At 41.5% G+C, this 15,977-nt stretch overlaps 1 protein-coding gene across 2 annotated transcripts; it reads right to left on the reverse strand.

Moving 5' to 3' along the window:
- Positions 1-139: 139 nt before the first annotated feature.
- Positions 140-15,338, reverse strand: fhl1a (four and a half LIM domains 1a). 2 transcript variants are annotated; one of them, XM_080416531.1, is made up of 6 exons: positions 15,226-15,338; positions 3,827-4,008; positions 3,083-3,260; positions 2,745-2,914; positions 1,865-2,051; positions 140-914 (listed from the first exon to the last, which is right to left on the reverse strand). In XM_080416531.1, the coding sequence occupies exons 2-6, from the start codon at positions 3,980-3,982 to the stop codon at positions 760-762; spliced, it is 846 nt and encodes a 281-aa protein (XP_080272657.1). In that variant the 5' UTR covers positions 3,983-4,008; positions 15,226-15,338; the 3' UTR covers positions 140-759. The 2 variants fall into 2 exon arrangements, with proteins under 2 accessions (XP_080272657.1, XP_080272656.1); XM_080416530.1 differs by lacking the exon at positions 15,226-15,338 and adding an exon at positions 8,519-8,677.
- Between the last annotated feature and the right edge of the window lie 639 nt (positions 15,339-15,977).

Genomic DNA, 15,977 nt, shown 5'->3' on the forward strand with positions numbered 1-15,977 from the left:
AGAATCATTTTGTGTGACATCCCACATCCCAATTTTAATATAATGTCCCAAATTGTAGCGTTGAATTATTACTATTAGTGATTACTACTCTTTCGCCATTTTTGATATGAGCATTTAAAAGGACAACGGACAACTCTGATCATGATTTCCTTTCATTTATTTTATGTTCAAGTTCCATACTCTCGGTTCACTCCAAAAAGCATTGTGTAAAATTTGTAAAGCCTTGAGTAATATTAGTTTATATTGCAGGAACAATGTTAAGCGATGAAGATGTTTCTTTTGTGTTAATTGCTCACACCAAGTATTTTCCAATAATCTATTCAGAGATAGGCCTAACATATTTTACAGAGAAGATTCACACAAAAAAATGATGCATGAGTGACAGTAAGCATGTAAAAAGCACAGTATTTTCCTTGGAACAATTCCAGTAAGGCACTGAAAAGGGCTTTGCCTTAAAAGGCAGCACAAAATTCTGAATTAGAATTGATTAATATTACATATCACAAATCCACAAAAGAACCCATTGGTACATTAGTATTGACACTGAAACAGACTGCAGTGTCCTATTGGTACATGTTAATTACTTGTTGAGCTTAGTACATACTTTGTTGAAAGCATAATTTCAGTTTACACTAAGTAACTACAATTAAACCCCCAAATAAGGGTTAAGGGGATTTTTTTATTTTTCAAAAGCAGGCACTGTCCAAAGAAATTCCCAAATTGTAATTGCTTTGACTGTTAACGCTTAAATGGTTATCCTCACACCTTCTTGGCACAGTCGGGGCAGTAGATATGTTCTCCGTTGATGGTAAACCGCTTGTTGGCCAGGGAGAGGCTGCACTTCTTGCAGTTGAAGCAGTATTCATGCCAGGCGTAGCCCTCGTAGTTGACCACATTGGTACCATGGCCAAACCCTGCATCACCACACGCAGGAGGGAACATCTGTCATTCAGGAGTAAGGCTTTGCCCCATACACCTTTACTTTTTTCGATTAATTGAATAATCGAGAAGCGTGTTTTTTTTTAATACAAATCGACAAAAAAAGATATGCAAATAGAGTTATTTTGTCGTACAACAGTGTCCAGGGGTGTAGTGAAGGGGAGAGTGCAGGGCAGCAGTGCTCCCCCACTTCTAAAATTTGGATTTTGGTTTCGGTCTAAACATGATACTGAGATATTGTATGTCAGTAACATATGATACTCACCATGATACTGACATGATGTCAGGCCCTGTCACCGATGTCAGGCCCTAACATGATAACGACACGATACTGAGTCCGACCATGATACTGACATTATACTGACCATGATACTAACATGATGATGTCAGGCCCTGTCACATCACTAGAATAGCTCAAAACAGAATGCAGTTCACAAGTATGAGGCTCCGCCTATAATTGACCATTGATTTGATTGATATGCTGCATGCCATGAGTGTAAAGTGTTTTTTTTTCTCAAACTTAATTCAGCTAATCAAAGAGGAGCTGTGATCAAAATACAGTACTGTTTGAGAATCTATTTGAAAACCTTATAGCCATAATTGTTTTAATGTAACAGTCCTGAACTGTTTTGAATTAGGAGAATAAATACATAAATGCAATTCAATTTGAAAAAATATATATAAAATAATAATAATAGAAATTGGTTTTGAAAATAGCACATACTCTGCTTATCAAAAATACCACATACTATCGTCAGAGATTAATTCATAACTATGCTGGCAGAAAATATGCCATAGTCAGAAATAAGTCATACCACTTTTGTCCTCAATGAAATCCCAATTATTACACACATAAAAATCACAATACACTATTATTAACTAGTCTACAGTGCCCTCATGCTATGAAAATGCCAAATAGTAGTACCTGTGATAGGGTTCTTGCAGCCGTGGCACTTCTTGGCCACGTCAGTCTTGTAGCAGTCCACACAGTACACGCTGTCCTCATGGGAGGTGAAGCGCGCTCCGGCCAGGGATTTCTTGCAGGTACGGCAGACGAAGCAGTCTGAATGCCAGGGCTGGTCCTGGTAGCTGATCCCTCCAGAGGTGATGGGCTTAGGAAGGCCAGAGGAACACATTCAGCTCAATCTGAAGCATATGCACTTGTTGAACTATGAATCAGAACATATTTTCTCTCCTAGGTCGAAGTTGGTTTAAAGGAGGAGTTCACCCAAAAAAGGACTTATTTTCTATCAATTACACACCCCATGAAGCCTTGATTTCATGGATTTATTTTTGTTTTTGTGGCATTCCTAAGACAATAATTTGATGACAGTGTGTATTTCCGGTAGGAGACACAAATAATCTACTTTGTGTCTCCTACCGGATACATTAGCCGGTAGGAGACGGGAATCAAATTATTAGCTTAGGAATGCCACAAAAACAAAAAATAATCCATGGATTCAAGGCTTCATAGGGTATGCAATTGATAGAAAATAAGTCATTTTTTGGGTGAACTCCTCCTTTAAGCATGAAATTATCAATATGGAGGGGACAGAATTGTGCATGTTCAACAGATCATTCAAATTTCACTGTCAATTAACAAAAAAATACACCTAAGCATATGAACCCTAGTGTCCCTTTTCTCGGGTACTGCGACGTGTTGTGAGCTTGTCGATCTGCTGTTTTCAGTGAAGATATTTAGTGTAGAGAGAAAAAAGGAGTGGGTCAAGAATAGGCCCTTGGGGCACTCGGTTAAGTATATACTGTAGGGTTTAAGTGGGCATGGTCATTATCATTGTTTCTACCTGCTTGCAGTGGAAGCATTTCTTAGAAAACTTCTTGTCATGGCACGGGGCACAGTATATGTCATCACCCTTGGTGAGGAAGCTCTGTGTACGGATGGGCTCCTTGCATTCAAAGCAGGTGAAGCACTCCTCGTGCCAGATCTTGTTCTTGTACTCTACATTCTGGGATCCTGAAAGACAAATACAAATAAAAACTGTCTGCAATGCACAGCTGCGTACTGGATCAAGTGCACTCGAACTGCTATAGCTAGGCTGAGAATAAATGGGGGTATTGGACAAATACCAAATAAACTGAGAAGATGACTACATAATTTATTGCAGCGAAAAAGCAAACCCACCTGGCATCACCACCTTGTAGCAGCCCTGGCACCTGTTCCCGTCCTCGCGGGAGCCACACTTTCCACACATGATCTTGCCATCATCCCGGGCGCTGAATGGCTCATTGGCCAGCGGCGCGTAGCACTTGGCACACTTGAAACAGTCCTCGTGCCAGTAGCGGTTCTTATGATGCAATTCCTGGACACAGAGATGTGGCAAAGGGTGAGGAGACCTGATGCCTCAAAGTCGTCATACAGTATATGCCCCGTTCAAATGGAGGTTGTTTACTCATCATCTGGACTGAGGCCTGTGGCCACTGAACATCTGGTAGGTAGCAAAGTGATTTGGGATGTGAGCCACTCAGTGTGGAACAATATACGGAGCTGGACAGGATAAATTACATATAAAGTGTTTAAGTGTAATTTAAGCTTTAACTGTCCACCATTCTCTCACATGTAACTATGTGTGACTGAGTGGTGATGAGTTTCCATTTTGGAGACGGAGGCCCCAAATGGAAGAAGAGCTGCTATGTGGCAGAGGCCTTTGTCGGAGAATAACAGCCGCCTGGCTTCAGCTGAATTCATTTGAATATATAAGAAGAGTTGTAAAAACTAACTCATACTATCACTCTTTTACAAAAGGTATCAAAAGGTATCTAGGTATCAATCAGAGTATCTCTACTCTGGTTTCATTACTCACTCACTCGCTCTTCCCTTCCCTTACTCACCCACTCCCTGACATATTCAAACATGCCATGTGTTCACCTTGGCATCAGCGCCGATGGGGCGGCGGCAGTCAGCGCAGGTGTTGGCGCAGAGCTTATCAAAGCATTTGGTGCACACATGCTTGTCATCCTTATGGACGTACTTCTTCCCGTGCAGGTTGTCACGGCAATAGTAGCAGTCGAAGCGCTCGGTCATGGTGGAGGTGAGATAACTCTTGGGACCTGTAAACACAGGAGAACTTATTTCAATGACAGAGGCACAGGACACAAGATTTCTCTGCAGTTTCTTTCCCAGTGGCATTTCAACTAGCTCTCGCACCACAGCTCAAATTTTGTGTTGACCCTGAGATCAGGAAACCCAATCATTTTTATTTATAGTTTTTTCTTTTACTGTAGTTGAGTTGGATGTTGCATATTAGATGCCACATGGGGGCAGTGTTGCCTTGTAATATCACTGACTACTGCACCATACCCCCAGGGATGACTTTTTAAGTGACACTAATTCTTGACACATTTTTTTTATAATTATTTTCTGCATTTGCTGATAGTGACAGTAAAGAGGATTTGACATGTAGCAAAGGGCCTCGGTCAGATTCAAACCCTGGGCTGCGGCAAGGACTGCTTAGCCATATTGGGTAGGCTATGTGCTCTACAGGGTGAGCTACCATTTGACAGAACAATGCCCCAAGTCTCACACTTACTGCATAATCTGAATTGTGTTCCTTACAACATAAAAAACGCTAAACACACCAACACTAAGCGTTTATGCCAGCCAGAAAGTGTAGTTTACAGCGCATGCTGCCCAATGTTTTCCATGTAATCAGACACAGCAAGACACAGGCTGTCAGGCTCCGACCAGCAGCATACCAAACAACTGAGCGAGCGAAGTGTGTGGAATGTGTTGGGATGTCTGTCTGTCTGTCTGGTTGTTTTGGCCTATGGTCACAGACAGTGTGTTGGACTGGGCTCCAGAGGGGCGTGGGGTTGGCTGGTTTATCAGGGTCTGACTGGAAAGTTGATGTTATATAATTAGAAGTACTGGCTCACCCCCTACATAACCTTCTCTCTCTCTCTCTCTCTGTCATGTTTTGTTTTTGTCTTGCTTGTCTGTGCTTTGGTCAGTGAGTTTTATAGGCCAACAGACTAAACAGCGTCAAGTACTGCTAGTTGCTTTTTTAGTCAGAAATGTAAACAGCATGTGGTACAGTATGACATTAACCCATTAAGACCTGAGGCCGATTCTACAAATGCCTTCTAATTCAATGGTTCTCAAACGTTTTTGTGCCAAGGACCACCAAAATGATATGTATTTGGCCGCGGACCCACCCATCTGAAAATGTTTTGTGCCAGGGACCCCCAGAAGAGAAGAATTGTGTAAAAAAAACAAAAAAGAAATTATTCAAAACTTTTCAAACACTTGAAAAATGTTCAAAAATTGCAGATGTACAAGCTCGCAGCACGGCACGAAGTGACGCACTGTGAGCTTGTATATCTGCTATTTTTGAGAACCACTGCTCTAAATCCTAAAAAAACTCCTGAAATCTCCTAAATCCTGAAAAACTTGTGGTCCTATGTACACACATCAACATTCCTGCATTGCCACCAGCAGCTGGGACAGCTGGTCCACAGGGAAAAGCCATCTTCCTGGACAGATTGTGTGGTGTGGGGTTATGTGTCCTACACAGCTTAACCACTTTATACTTCGTTGACTGGGGTCCTGAACGTGGTCCCCTCCTTTTTACCCTCAACACCAAATCGCTTTGCCGAAAGTAGGCGATCTACAAGCTCACAATGTGTCGTGTCGCATACTGTAGCAAATGGTTGTCCGCTTGTTAGATTGGATATTTTTGCAGAATGTTCGCCTATGACAGTATGATATGCCCAGAATAGAAAGCTAGGGTTCATGGGATTAAGCAACAACAACAATGTTCTCAATACCAAAGCTTATAGACCGTCTTACAGCATGTCAGACAGTGAGTCCCTTACAGCAGTGTTTGTCGAAGTTTTCCAGGGGTCCCCAGCAAAAGTATACCATCAATATCAGTTTAACCACTTTAACCAGGGATAATATAAATTGGCTATTTGAAAATAGCCAATCTACAAGCTCACAACGCGTCACATCTGTAGATCTGCTATTTCAAATAGAAATACATAGGATGTATATAATAGGAATATACAATATTTGAAACACTTTAACAGCACAAATTTTGTTTGGAGGTCCCTGGCACAAAATATTGTCAGGTGAGGGTCCGTGGCCAATAAATATTGATTTGGGGGTTGACACGAAAATGTTTGAGAACCACTTACCGAACGACGAACGTTGGTGACATCATTATCAGGTCTTATAGTGTCTTAATCCAGTTCATTACAATGGAGGAAACACTGAAATACCATTTTGCTCTGGTTGCCATAGGAACACAGCAAAATATGTCTTTGCTAGGTTCGAAGCTATTTGAGTGGGATGGAGTAAACAGCCATTTGCGGGAGATGAGTCTGCAGGGCTGAGGCATGTGGCCCCTGCCTCTGGGCCCAGGATCCGTGGAAGGATGACCGGCGAGGCCTGTCTGCAGCTGTTCCATAAGGATAAAGATTGGGCCGGGCATTGAGCCCTGATGAACACCCCCCCCCCTTTTCATGGGTTCAAACAGTCCAACACAGTCAATCTTATCCAATCACACACGACAGTGATGGAACATTAGTGCAGTTAGCCAGAGCGAAGATCAATTCTAAATGTGGATTGCTTATTTTAAGTGCATTGACCTTCCAGAGAAGACATAAAGACCTTTGTCATGACTACGGAGCCCATGCATCCATTGTGACTTCGGTTGAAGTGTGCCATATATGATTGCCCAGTACTTTAGCTCTAATCCTTTCTACAAACAGTCTGACAGCTGCCACCTCAGAAACAGCCATGGTATGCACCGCCGTCCACTCAGTGGACCGCTGTAGTCCCTGTGGGGAGGGGAGAACGTTGGCATCAAAAGGTCAGTATGGGACCACTTTGAGCGGTGAGTCAGAGTGGCGATGCGATGGACATGACATGGAGTAGATCAAAGACGAGCATGACCCAGCCAACATACTGTATCACCCTAAACAGCAGCTACAGTATACAGCTATGTCTATTAAATGTAATCTCATAGGTGAATGATAAAGCAGTAACCAGCTGTCTTCGTTAGAACGTACAATAGGTCTTTTACTTAAAGGAGGAGTTCACCCAAAAAATTACTTATTTTCTATCAATTACACACCCCATGAAGCCTTGATTTCATAGATTTATTTTTGTTTTTGTGGCATTCCTAAGACAATAATTTGATGACCGTGTGTATTTCCGGTAGGAGACACAAATAATCTACTTTGTGTCTCCTACCGACCGGATACATTAGCCGGTAGGAGACGGGAATCAAATTATTAGCTTAGGAATGCGACAAAAACAAAAAATAATCCATGGATTCAAGGCTTCACAGGGTGTGCAATTGATAGAAAATAAGTAATTTTTTGGGTGAACTCCTCCTTTAAGAAATGTATTCCACCACCACCAGTCAAATCACTGCAATCCAGCACCATGTATAATATAAACATTAGAACTTGCTGTCCTGTTGAGAATCTCAAGAGAGCATGTGTTTTGTTTCAGCAATGACAATTAATGCTTTGATGCAACGAAAACGTATAAACGTTATAAACGATAAATCCCTGAAAGCAATATGTTAAAAAAAAATAGGATAGGATTAAAACATGAAATTCAACGTTGCTGCAGAATCTTACAAAGTGCTCTCTCTAGGTGCCTTTCTTTAAATTAGTTTTTCCTTCATTGAACATTTTTTCAGCACAATGAAAACACTCGTTTGAAACAGCGCAGATTTACAAAACTAAGGAGGAAATCAGACGATACAACTCCAATTAAAACCACTTAAACCCTAAGTGGTGGTCACCCAAGCGGTCTATCCTTTGCCACCTCAGGTGACGATAGCCGATCTACAAGCATAGCTGATCTACAAGCTCACAACCCGTTCCAATGCAATGTGTTGTGATTTTGTAAAGCTGCTATTTTCGCTGAATGTTCACCTATTATGAAATGCTCAGAATAGGGATGCTGGTGTTCAAGTGGTAAAAAAAAACTAGTTTTGTTGTAAGTGAGAAAGGTAGTGTCCAAGGTACTCTAAGCTCAATCCAGGAACCCGATGCACTACATTCAAATGCATTCAAAAGTCTTTCCTAAATCCAAAGAAAACCAAGGAACGTGGAGCTCAAGGTACTCTGCTGATGTTTTATAAGTATTAACCTTCTTCAAGTTTTCAAATATCAAGTGAAGGACAACCATCCAAAACACAAAACAATATTATTGTGCAGTTTTTCATTAATACCGCCAGAATATAATACTGTACATATCAATATAGGGTCCCAAATACCATATCATAGGGGAAATGTTACACTACTTTCCACCCATCCACCCATCTAGTCTTTGAACCATTGACTTTGTCAGGAAGGATGCACCTGCATTGTGTTAATTTACACCCAGCCACAGATTCAATAATCAGGAGTCAGAAACTATAGAGAGCTACAGAGTTATGTCATAAAATCAAAGCAGTTTCAAAAAGGAAATCCTCTAAAAGGAGAAAAAAGTACCTTGGCCAGCAGCACATAGATCTCTGCTTTGGCACTGGGTCATAACACATTTAAACATTTTATGAGCATCTCTGAATCACCACTGACATCAGCATTTTTGTCTCTTTACCTGAGTGCCTGAACGTCATGTTTACTTCCTGTAAGCAGCGAGGGAACAGAGAAAAGTTGGGAAAATAAAAGCAGCAATAGAGGAGGATAGAGTAGCATCCGCACAGGGTCAAATGTGTAGTGCCCTGCACCTCATTAAGGCACAGTATGGGGCTGTATATACTCCAGACTCTGACCCACACCCCAACACCAACGCACACCCCCAGGCCCAAAACCAAATCCAACCTTCAGTCCTCCACTCCTTTTTAGGGAATGCATCAGTGGATTCCACTGCTGTAACATCAGAAGGTAAAAAAGAATGGGCCAAAGGATTTGAATGAGAACCGCCAGGGATAATAGATACTCCCACTGCCCCCATCACCAAATGCTGTTGAGATGTTGGATCACTTAACATCATAAGTCAAATCATATGGATGACTCACTGTCATTTGACGTTCATTGAGTGAGTTGAGTTTGTACTTCCAGTGTATGTGTGCGTGTGCGTGCGTGGCGTGTGTGTGAATGTCAGCCTTTACATAAGGTGATGAAGCTAAGTTTTCTTTCAACCCCGCACATGAAATGGCAACATTGAAAATGCGGCAGTGGGGGAAAGAAATGTAGTTTCAGATGTTATTTCCAGCAATGAATATTTCTCTCTTTGACGTTAGCAGTTTGGATTCCAAGGGAGAATATTTCCTTTAAGAAGATTGGATCACGTCCATACATTCCTCATTCAGACGGCAGACGCACAAGAAAACATGGATTTCATACGCAAAAAAAGGAAACCTCAATATCTCACTGTAAAAAGCATTTTCTACACCCGTCCAAGGCGTCCGTCCATCCATCCATCCATCTATTATCTATCTATCTATTGTATCTGTCACACTGCTAACTTTCAACCTGTTATTTGCAATCCAGTACAACAAAACAAAATTGGCCTTTAAACTCAGGCAAAGTCATAAACAAATGTTAATATACGATCATATTGAGAGCAAGCAAGCAGAGGGGATCACTAGGCTATAAACCTGAGCAAACACAAAAGCGTGTGTGTGTGTGTGGGGGGGCGGGGGGTGATTCCTTAAGTGCATCTGGACATAATTGCAGATTTGATTTGGTCCATTACGGTAGGAACATTATTTGTCTTTCAATAACTGTCCACATTTATAATCTCTCACCCAATTAAACTAAACCCACAAAGGCTAATTAACGAGCAGCACGGCGCCATGGTGGAAGAGGGGAGGGCCTGACCCGAGAACATTCTTCCCACGATGTTTCCTTCACTCATTTGAAGAATTTGTTTGCCTCAGTCTACATCTGTTCCCCCCTCATACCTCATCGTCGCTGTTGGCCAGAAAACTTGTATCTCCATATTACACATTTTTACGTTTTCATGAATTCATTCCATATTTGATACTTGTCGCTCTAGTCTACAAGCTCGCGAGCCACAATGTGACACATGGTGAGCTAATAGATCTGCTATTTTCATTCATTCAAAGAAAAAAAAATCTCTATTTTTTAAACATTTTGAAGGTTGAAAGTGGTTAAATCTGTCTGTTTAAAAATATATACATATTAAGTATTGATGTATTTATGCTTAATGTAAATATTAATGCTTGAGACAAAATAATAACTACATTTTGTTTCCATTTCCTGAAAAGTGTTTGTTTTGGACGTACAAGGTTTCTTTCTTTAACTCCTTTCTCCCTCCATTTAACTCCTCTGCTGTCCTCTCTCCATGCTTTCAGCATGTATCCCTCGTCCCAACAGTTGTTGTGTCAAGTAAATGTGTCTGTGGTTTCTATCCCTCATCAGTCCTCCCTTTCTGTTGTTCATCCTACATGGACCGGGGCCTGTCTGGCTTCACATTGAGGGGAAAATTGAGAAGAAGTGGTTGCCTGAAAGAATTATTATGTGAATGATGATGTCTCTCTCTCTCTGTGTGTGTGTGTGTGTGTGTGTGTGTGTGTGTGTGTGTGTGTGTGTGTGTGTGTGTGTGTGTGTGTGTGTGTGTGTGTGTGTGTGTGTGTGTGTGTGTGTGTGTGTGTGTGTGTGTGTGTGTGTGTGTGTGTGTGTGTGTGTGTGTGTGTGTACTACTTTCTGCCAAATCCTCACTAGGATAGATAGATGAGGTCCATGTGCTGGACCTCACAAGAGCCTGTTTTATGCTTAGGGTACTATAAATGTAAAGCAAAAAAGTAAACAAAACACACACAAGCAATAAAATGCCAGATGCTGGACATGAGCACGCTCTTCATCATACGAAAAGTCTGCACACTGGATCAAGCTCCCACAAGTGAATTATTGCACTACCACCAAGACGGTAGTAATTGGTGGTATTTCAATGAATCACTTGTGGAGCCTGATCCGGTGTGCAGACTATATTTTTCTTTTTGAAGACTATAAATGTAGTCAATGGAAATTGACTACATGTCCACATAAATATAGCAATGTCCACATAAATATAGCAACTCCTAAATATAGCAAATCCTATATAGCAAGTCCTAAATATAGCAAATCCTCTGGGAGGGTTCCATTGAGCCTGATGACCAGAGCTGTCCCGATTTTCAACTGATTGTGAAGCAGAGACCACCACCCTGACTAAGAATCAACCTGGGCCGGGGACCACTGTTGTCTTAGGTGGGGATAGGGGCTAAGATAACTTTTTTGGAAACACTCATGCATTCCATGTCAATGCATCCCACTGTTTCTCAACCAACGGTCCATGGACTACTAGTGGTCCATGGCATAATTAAGCATACAGGTGGTCCTGCAGGCCTCAACCAGGCACTTCCCCTTCTTGACTAACTAATTTCTTGACCTCCTATTTCCCAGTCATCATAGGTCACCAGGTCATTTAGTGTACTGTTTCTCAAAAATAAACATGGTCAGGGATAGGCAATACCTTCACGGACCACCAGTTGGAACCCCCTGCGATAGACAATAAACAATGAGGTTGAAGTGCAGAACACATCTCAACAGCGGCCCTGTCCCAGGCAGAGCCTTGAGGAGTGCACAAATAGCTCACATTACCATGAACATAACAAAGAAGAAGCTATAAATACTGAACGTTCAGAGGAGCTGATAGGTAGAAGGGATCTAACTTTATTATTCAAGGACCCCGCATAACTCTGAGAGTGTACAAATGGAACCCGTCCATTTGGTTCCATTTGTACGCTCTCAGAGTTACAGGCCCACAAGAGTCCATTTGGAATTGGAACCCCCTCAACGACCCCTGATGGTCCCTGACTGTACCCCACTTTGAGAACCACTGATCTAGTGGAGCAAGGATGACATACAATGTGTTTTTTTTTTGGGGGGGGGGTTTATTTGCTTAGACATAAAGGTCTTCATGTTGGCGGTTTTAGCTAATGATCAAACGTGTGTTCATGTTCCCATGAGACCATTCAAAGATATCATCAGGTCTGGAACATGGACCTTTTGTGAGGTATTTCCTGTTGAATGTTCACCTCTAAAGTAGCAGGTTGGGAACCAGGCTCACAGGAAGTCTGGACTTGAAGTTAGCAGGAACTAGCGAGAGGTCTCCTGAGCATCCCTGGAACAAGTACGTAATCCCCACTCCCTTCTCTCTATCTCTCTTTCTCTATCTGAGTCTCTGTCTTTCTACTGTTAAGGTTGGAAAGGTTGCAGACACGACACAAAAGACCAGTTTATGTATGCGTGGCCCCATTTCTCTACATGGCCTCTCGCCCAGAGCAGCAATCTGACTCAGTCATCCTCCATTCCTGGTTAGCAGACCGACTGACAGAGTGGTGATAAATAGAACAACCTAATCTCTGTCAGGGGAATGGAAAGTGGCGGTGACTCACAAAGGCATACAAACAGAAACAAACCCTGCACACAGGCACACCAACACTCACCATCACACAGCTGATGTACGACACTATAACAGCATGTTTCTAAGCAGCAAGCTAGAAGTCAGGCTGCGGTCACTGGACACAGACAGAGGTCAAAGTCGTGTGACTTCTGGCTGGTCGAAAGGCCACATATCTGTCAGTGCACTGACACTAACCAAGGGACACGGCTTAGATAAGACACTGACATGCACGCACGCGCATACACACACACACACACACACACACACACACACACACACACACACACACACACAGATACAAATGTTACAGTGGGCCAGCGAACACTTTTATTCTCGTTGGTCTACTCGGAACCATGACTCATGGTTCTCTGAGCACAGTGATGGTCAGACCCCTCCTGATGATAAAAGGCTTGTTCTATTACTACACAGAAAAAGGCTCATCTGCATTAAAATTGTCCATTAACCATAATGAACCGTAAAACCATTATACTCATAGTCTCGCATAGCCAGACAACTATTCCACAACCACAATCTCTGAATGCTACATACAGTAGTCTGGAACTACACCTCCTGAAAAGAATATTATACTCAGGACAAGATATGTTTGATTGGCACTGGTCAGTGGTCACTGTGTATAAATCACATACTTACTTCCGTGTATGTGGAGGCATGTTACAGTACTTAGTTATTGCCAGTGTCACACAGATCTAGCAGAATGTCAGAACAACTGAAACACATAATTGTCTACTAGGTGTTTGTTTACCACCAACACCACCCTTCCACAATGAGACGAAACCAGTAGACCTACTGTAATTTTATTGTTCTCAGAAGAGCATACATGTTCAAAAGTTGGCCAAGCGTGTATTTGAAAGCACATCTCTGAAAATACATCTGGGCACTCTCAAACAGTTCTCTCCTCTCCTCTTTCTCTCACCCTTGCATTCTGTTTCTTTCTACGTTTCTTTTCCTCTTGCCGTCTCAGACTCTCATTCATATCAAGTGCTTATGTTCCAATTTCTCCGGATAAAGAGGTCGGAGCTGAGGACGTAAAGTTCTCCCTCCACATGGGAGAGAATGCTGCTTCAGCCAGCCAGCCAGCCAGCATTGCCAAATTAGGAATCGCAAGAGGCCATTGAGCTTGCTGTTTTCATGCATTTCACTCATCTACACTCAAACACAAACACCCTTCTTTCTATCCATCTGCTCCATCGTCCCTCTCTCTCTCTCTCTCTCTCTCTCTCTCTCTCTCTCTCCCTCTCAATCTTTACTGCAGACTCTCTAACTCTCTCTCTGTCTCTCTCTCTTTCTCTCAATCTTTACTGAACACTCTCTCTCTCTCAATCTTTACTGCACACTTTACTGCAGTAGAATAAACAGCTGGGACAAAAGGTTCCTTCATGGACATTCTGCTATCTCAGGACTTACACATGGCCTGTGAGAGTACACCTCACAGGCCATGTGGTTTAGCAGCTTCCTTGATGAGAACTGTCAAATTTTCTCATATTTATTTGGAGTTAGGAATAATACACCACAGTGATGTCAAATGTGTGCATCATGTATGGAGCCACTGTTATAGGTTTTGTACACAGGGCCCAGACTAATAGGCTACTGTTCGTTTTACATAATGACTTGGGTAATATATTGTCATATAAAGATATTTCACATGGAACAGATTATCTTAAGTAGTGCCATAAAAATATATAAATAGAAGCAGCAATAAAGAAACAAACATGACATCATTTAAGCTTCTATGGGAGGAGGGAGTGTGTTCTCAAACTTTACAGTTAAGTACAGAGTTTTTAATGGCTTTTTTTTTTCAGCCCAGAAGTGATGTCACACTGGAACCACAGAATAAGGACTTCATCCCAGGTCTCTATAATGACATCATGCATTTGGCTTGCCAGCTGCCCAAGATAGTTTTTATTACCCCTTTAACCAGAGAAAATCATTAGAGAGGACAGGGTAAGCTACAGTATGGTTTGTTTTAATAGTTTCAAGTGCTGGATATCAGGCACAGGCACTATTGATGGCACTGGTAGAGAAACATTGTCCCAGTTGTAGATAGCATTCAATATTTTCATTGGGGGGAGGAAGAGTGCATGGCAGATAGACAGAACAGACATTACTCCAACAAGTCTCCATGCATCCATTAAGCTCAATTTGCAATAAGTAGCCTACATAATGCAGTAAATGCACAGGCTACAAGGTGAAAATCAACCACTTGTCACAGTCAAGAAAGAAATATGAAATCAATAGGCCTATTAAAGTAGCCACAGATTAAGTTAAACTGCGATACAAAGCTGCGTCACTCAAACCTGTCTCTCATCCGCATCTTGCGTGTGCAACACTGTGCAGTCTGACACTGTGCACATTGGAGACCTTAAAGCAGTGGTTCACTCACAGTAACTTTTTAGCTAAAGACCCAAAAGAGAAATGAGACGTTTGCCCAGTACCCAAACAAGTGAAAATAGCAGATCTACAAGCTAGATGGTTATTTTCACTACTTCTTAAACATTTATGGAATTTCTTAGATTTAAAAAAAAATGTATTTATTACATTATTTTGAAATTATATATTTTTTTTTGCTTAAAAACAAATATGTTCCAAAAGAAAATGTAGGAAACATATTTTCATAGATATTTATTTACCCCTTAAAATGTGTACGCGACCCACAAATGGGTCCCGAACCAGTGTTTGGGAACCAGTGCCTTAGAGGCACCCTTTCACACCAATTAACACTGATTAGCTACTCTGATAATAAGTTATTAAAAACACACGTGCGCGCACTTAATAATAAACAACGTCAATAATTTAGCGTGATTCTAATTAGAAGTCAAATAACCCGAAATAGTAGCACAAGAAAGACCCTTATTGTGTCTTTGTTTTGGACTCACCTCTATGCGTAAAGATGTGCGCCTTTCTCTCAACACCAGCTGCGCCTCAGATGGATTAGTCTTGGAGGTGGTACCTACTCTGCTCCTCTAGCTGTGTCGTTGACGTCCCTTAAAAGACAGAGAGAGGGGAGGGAGAAAAACTCATGCAGGATATGATCCAAACCTCTGTGCGCTCGCCTAAACAATGACCTCAGCCAGGAATTTACAAGCTCTTATACAAAGCGCTCTCATTCGCCTTTTAGACTAAGTAAATATTGTAATGTAGCCTACAACTTTTAAACATAAAATGAGCAGCCTGATATCCTCTGAGAGGCATAAAGGTAAATCAGCCTATACAGTTTATATGATTTTTAGCCCGATGTGCCACTCACCACCACGTAAGATAACCTATCAATTAATTATGCTGGCACAGTTTCAACATCATGCTGTTCACAAAAGATGGACCTAACGTACTTAAACACCTATCTCATCCAAGTGTTCCATATTTGCACTCACTTGCCTCCTTCTTTGGTAATGAATGAAGTCAACATAGAGAAATTACATCAAGATGACTCACTCTAAATACAAACTCACCTATCATTTTAACCACTCACAGTGCAGTTCAAAATACACAATCATCATCCATGTTGATTCAATTGTTATTATTGCAACATAATAAAACAAGTAAGCAATAGTACAACAACAATAATATATATTTATTTATAATATATAAATAAATACAAGTTTAATTATGGAATTATTTGTTTTTATAC

The sequence above is a fragment of the Gymnoscopelus braueri genome, assembly GCF_963280865.1.
Source record: "Gymnoscopelus braueri genome assembly, chromosome: 20".
NCBI classification, from domain to species: Eukaryota; Metazoa; Chordata; class Actinopteri; order Myctophiformes; family Myctophidae; genus Gymnoscopelus; species Gymnoscopelus braueri.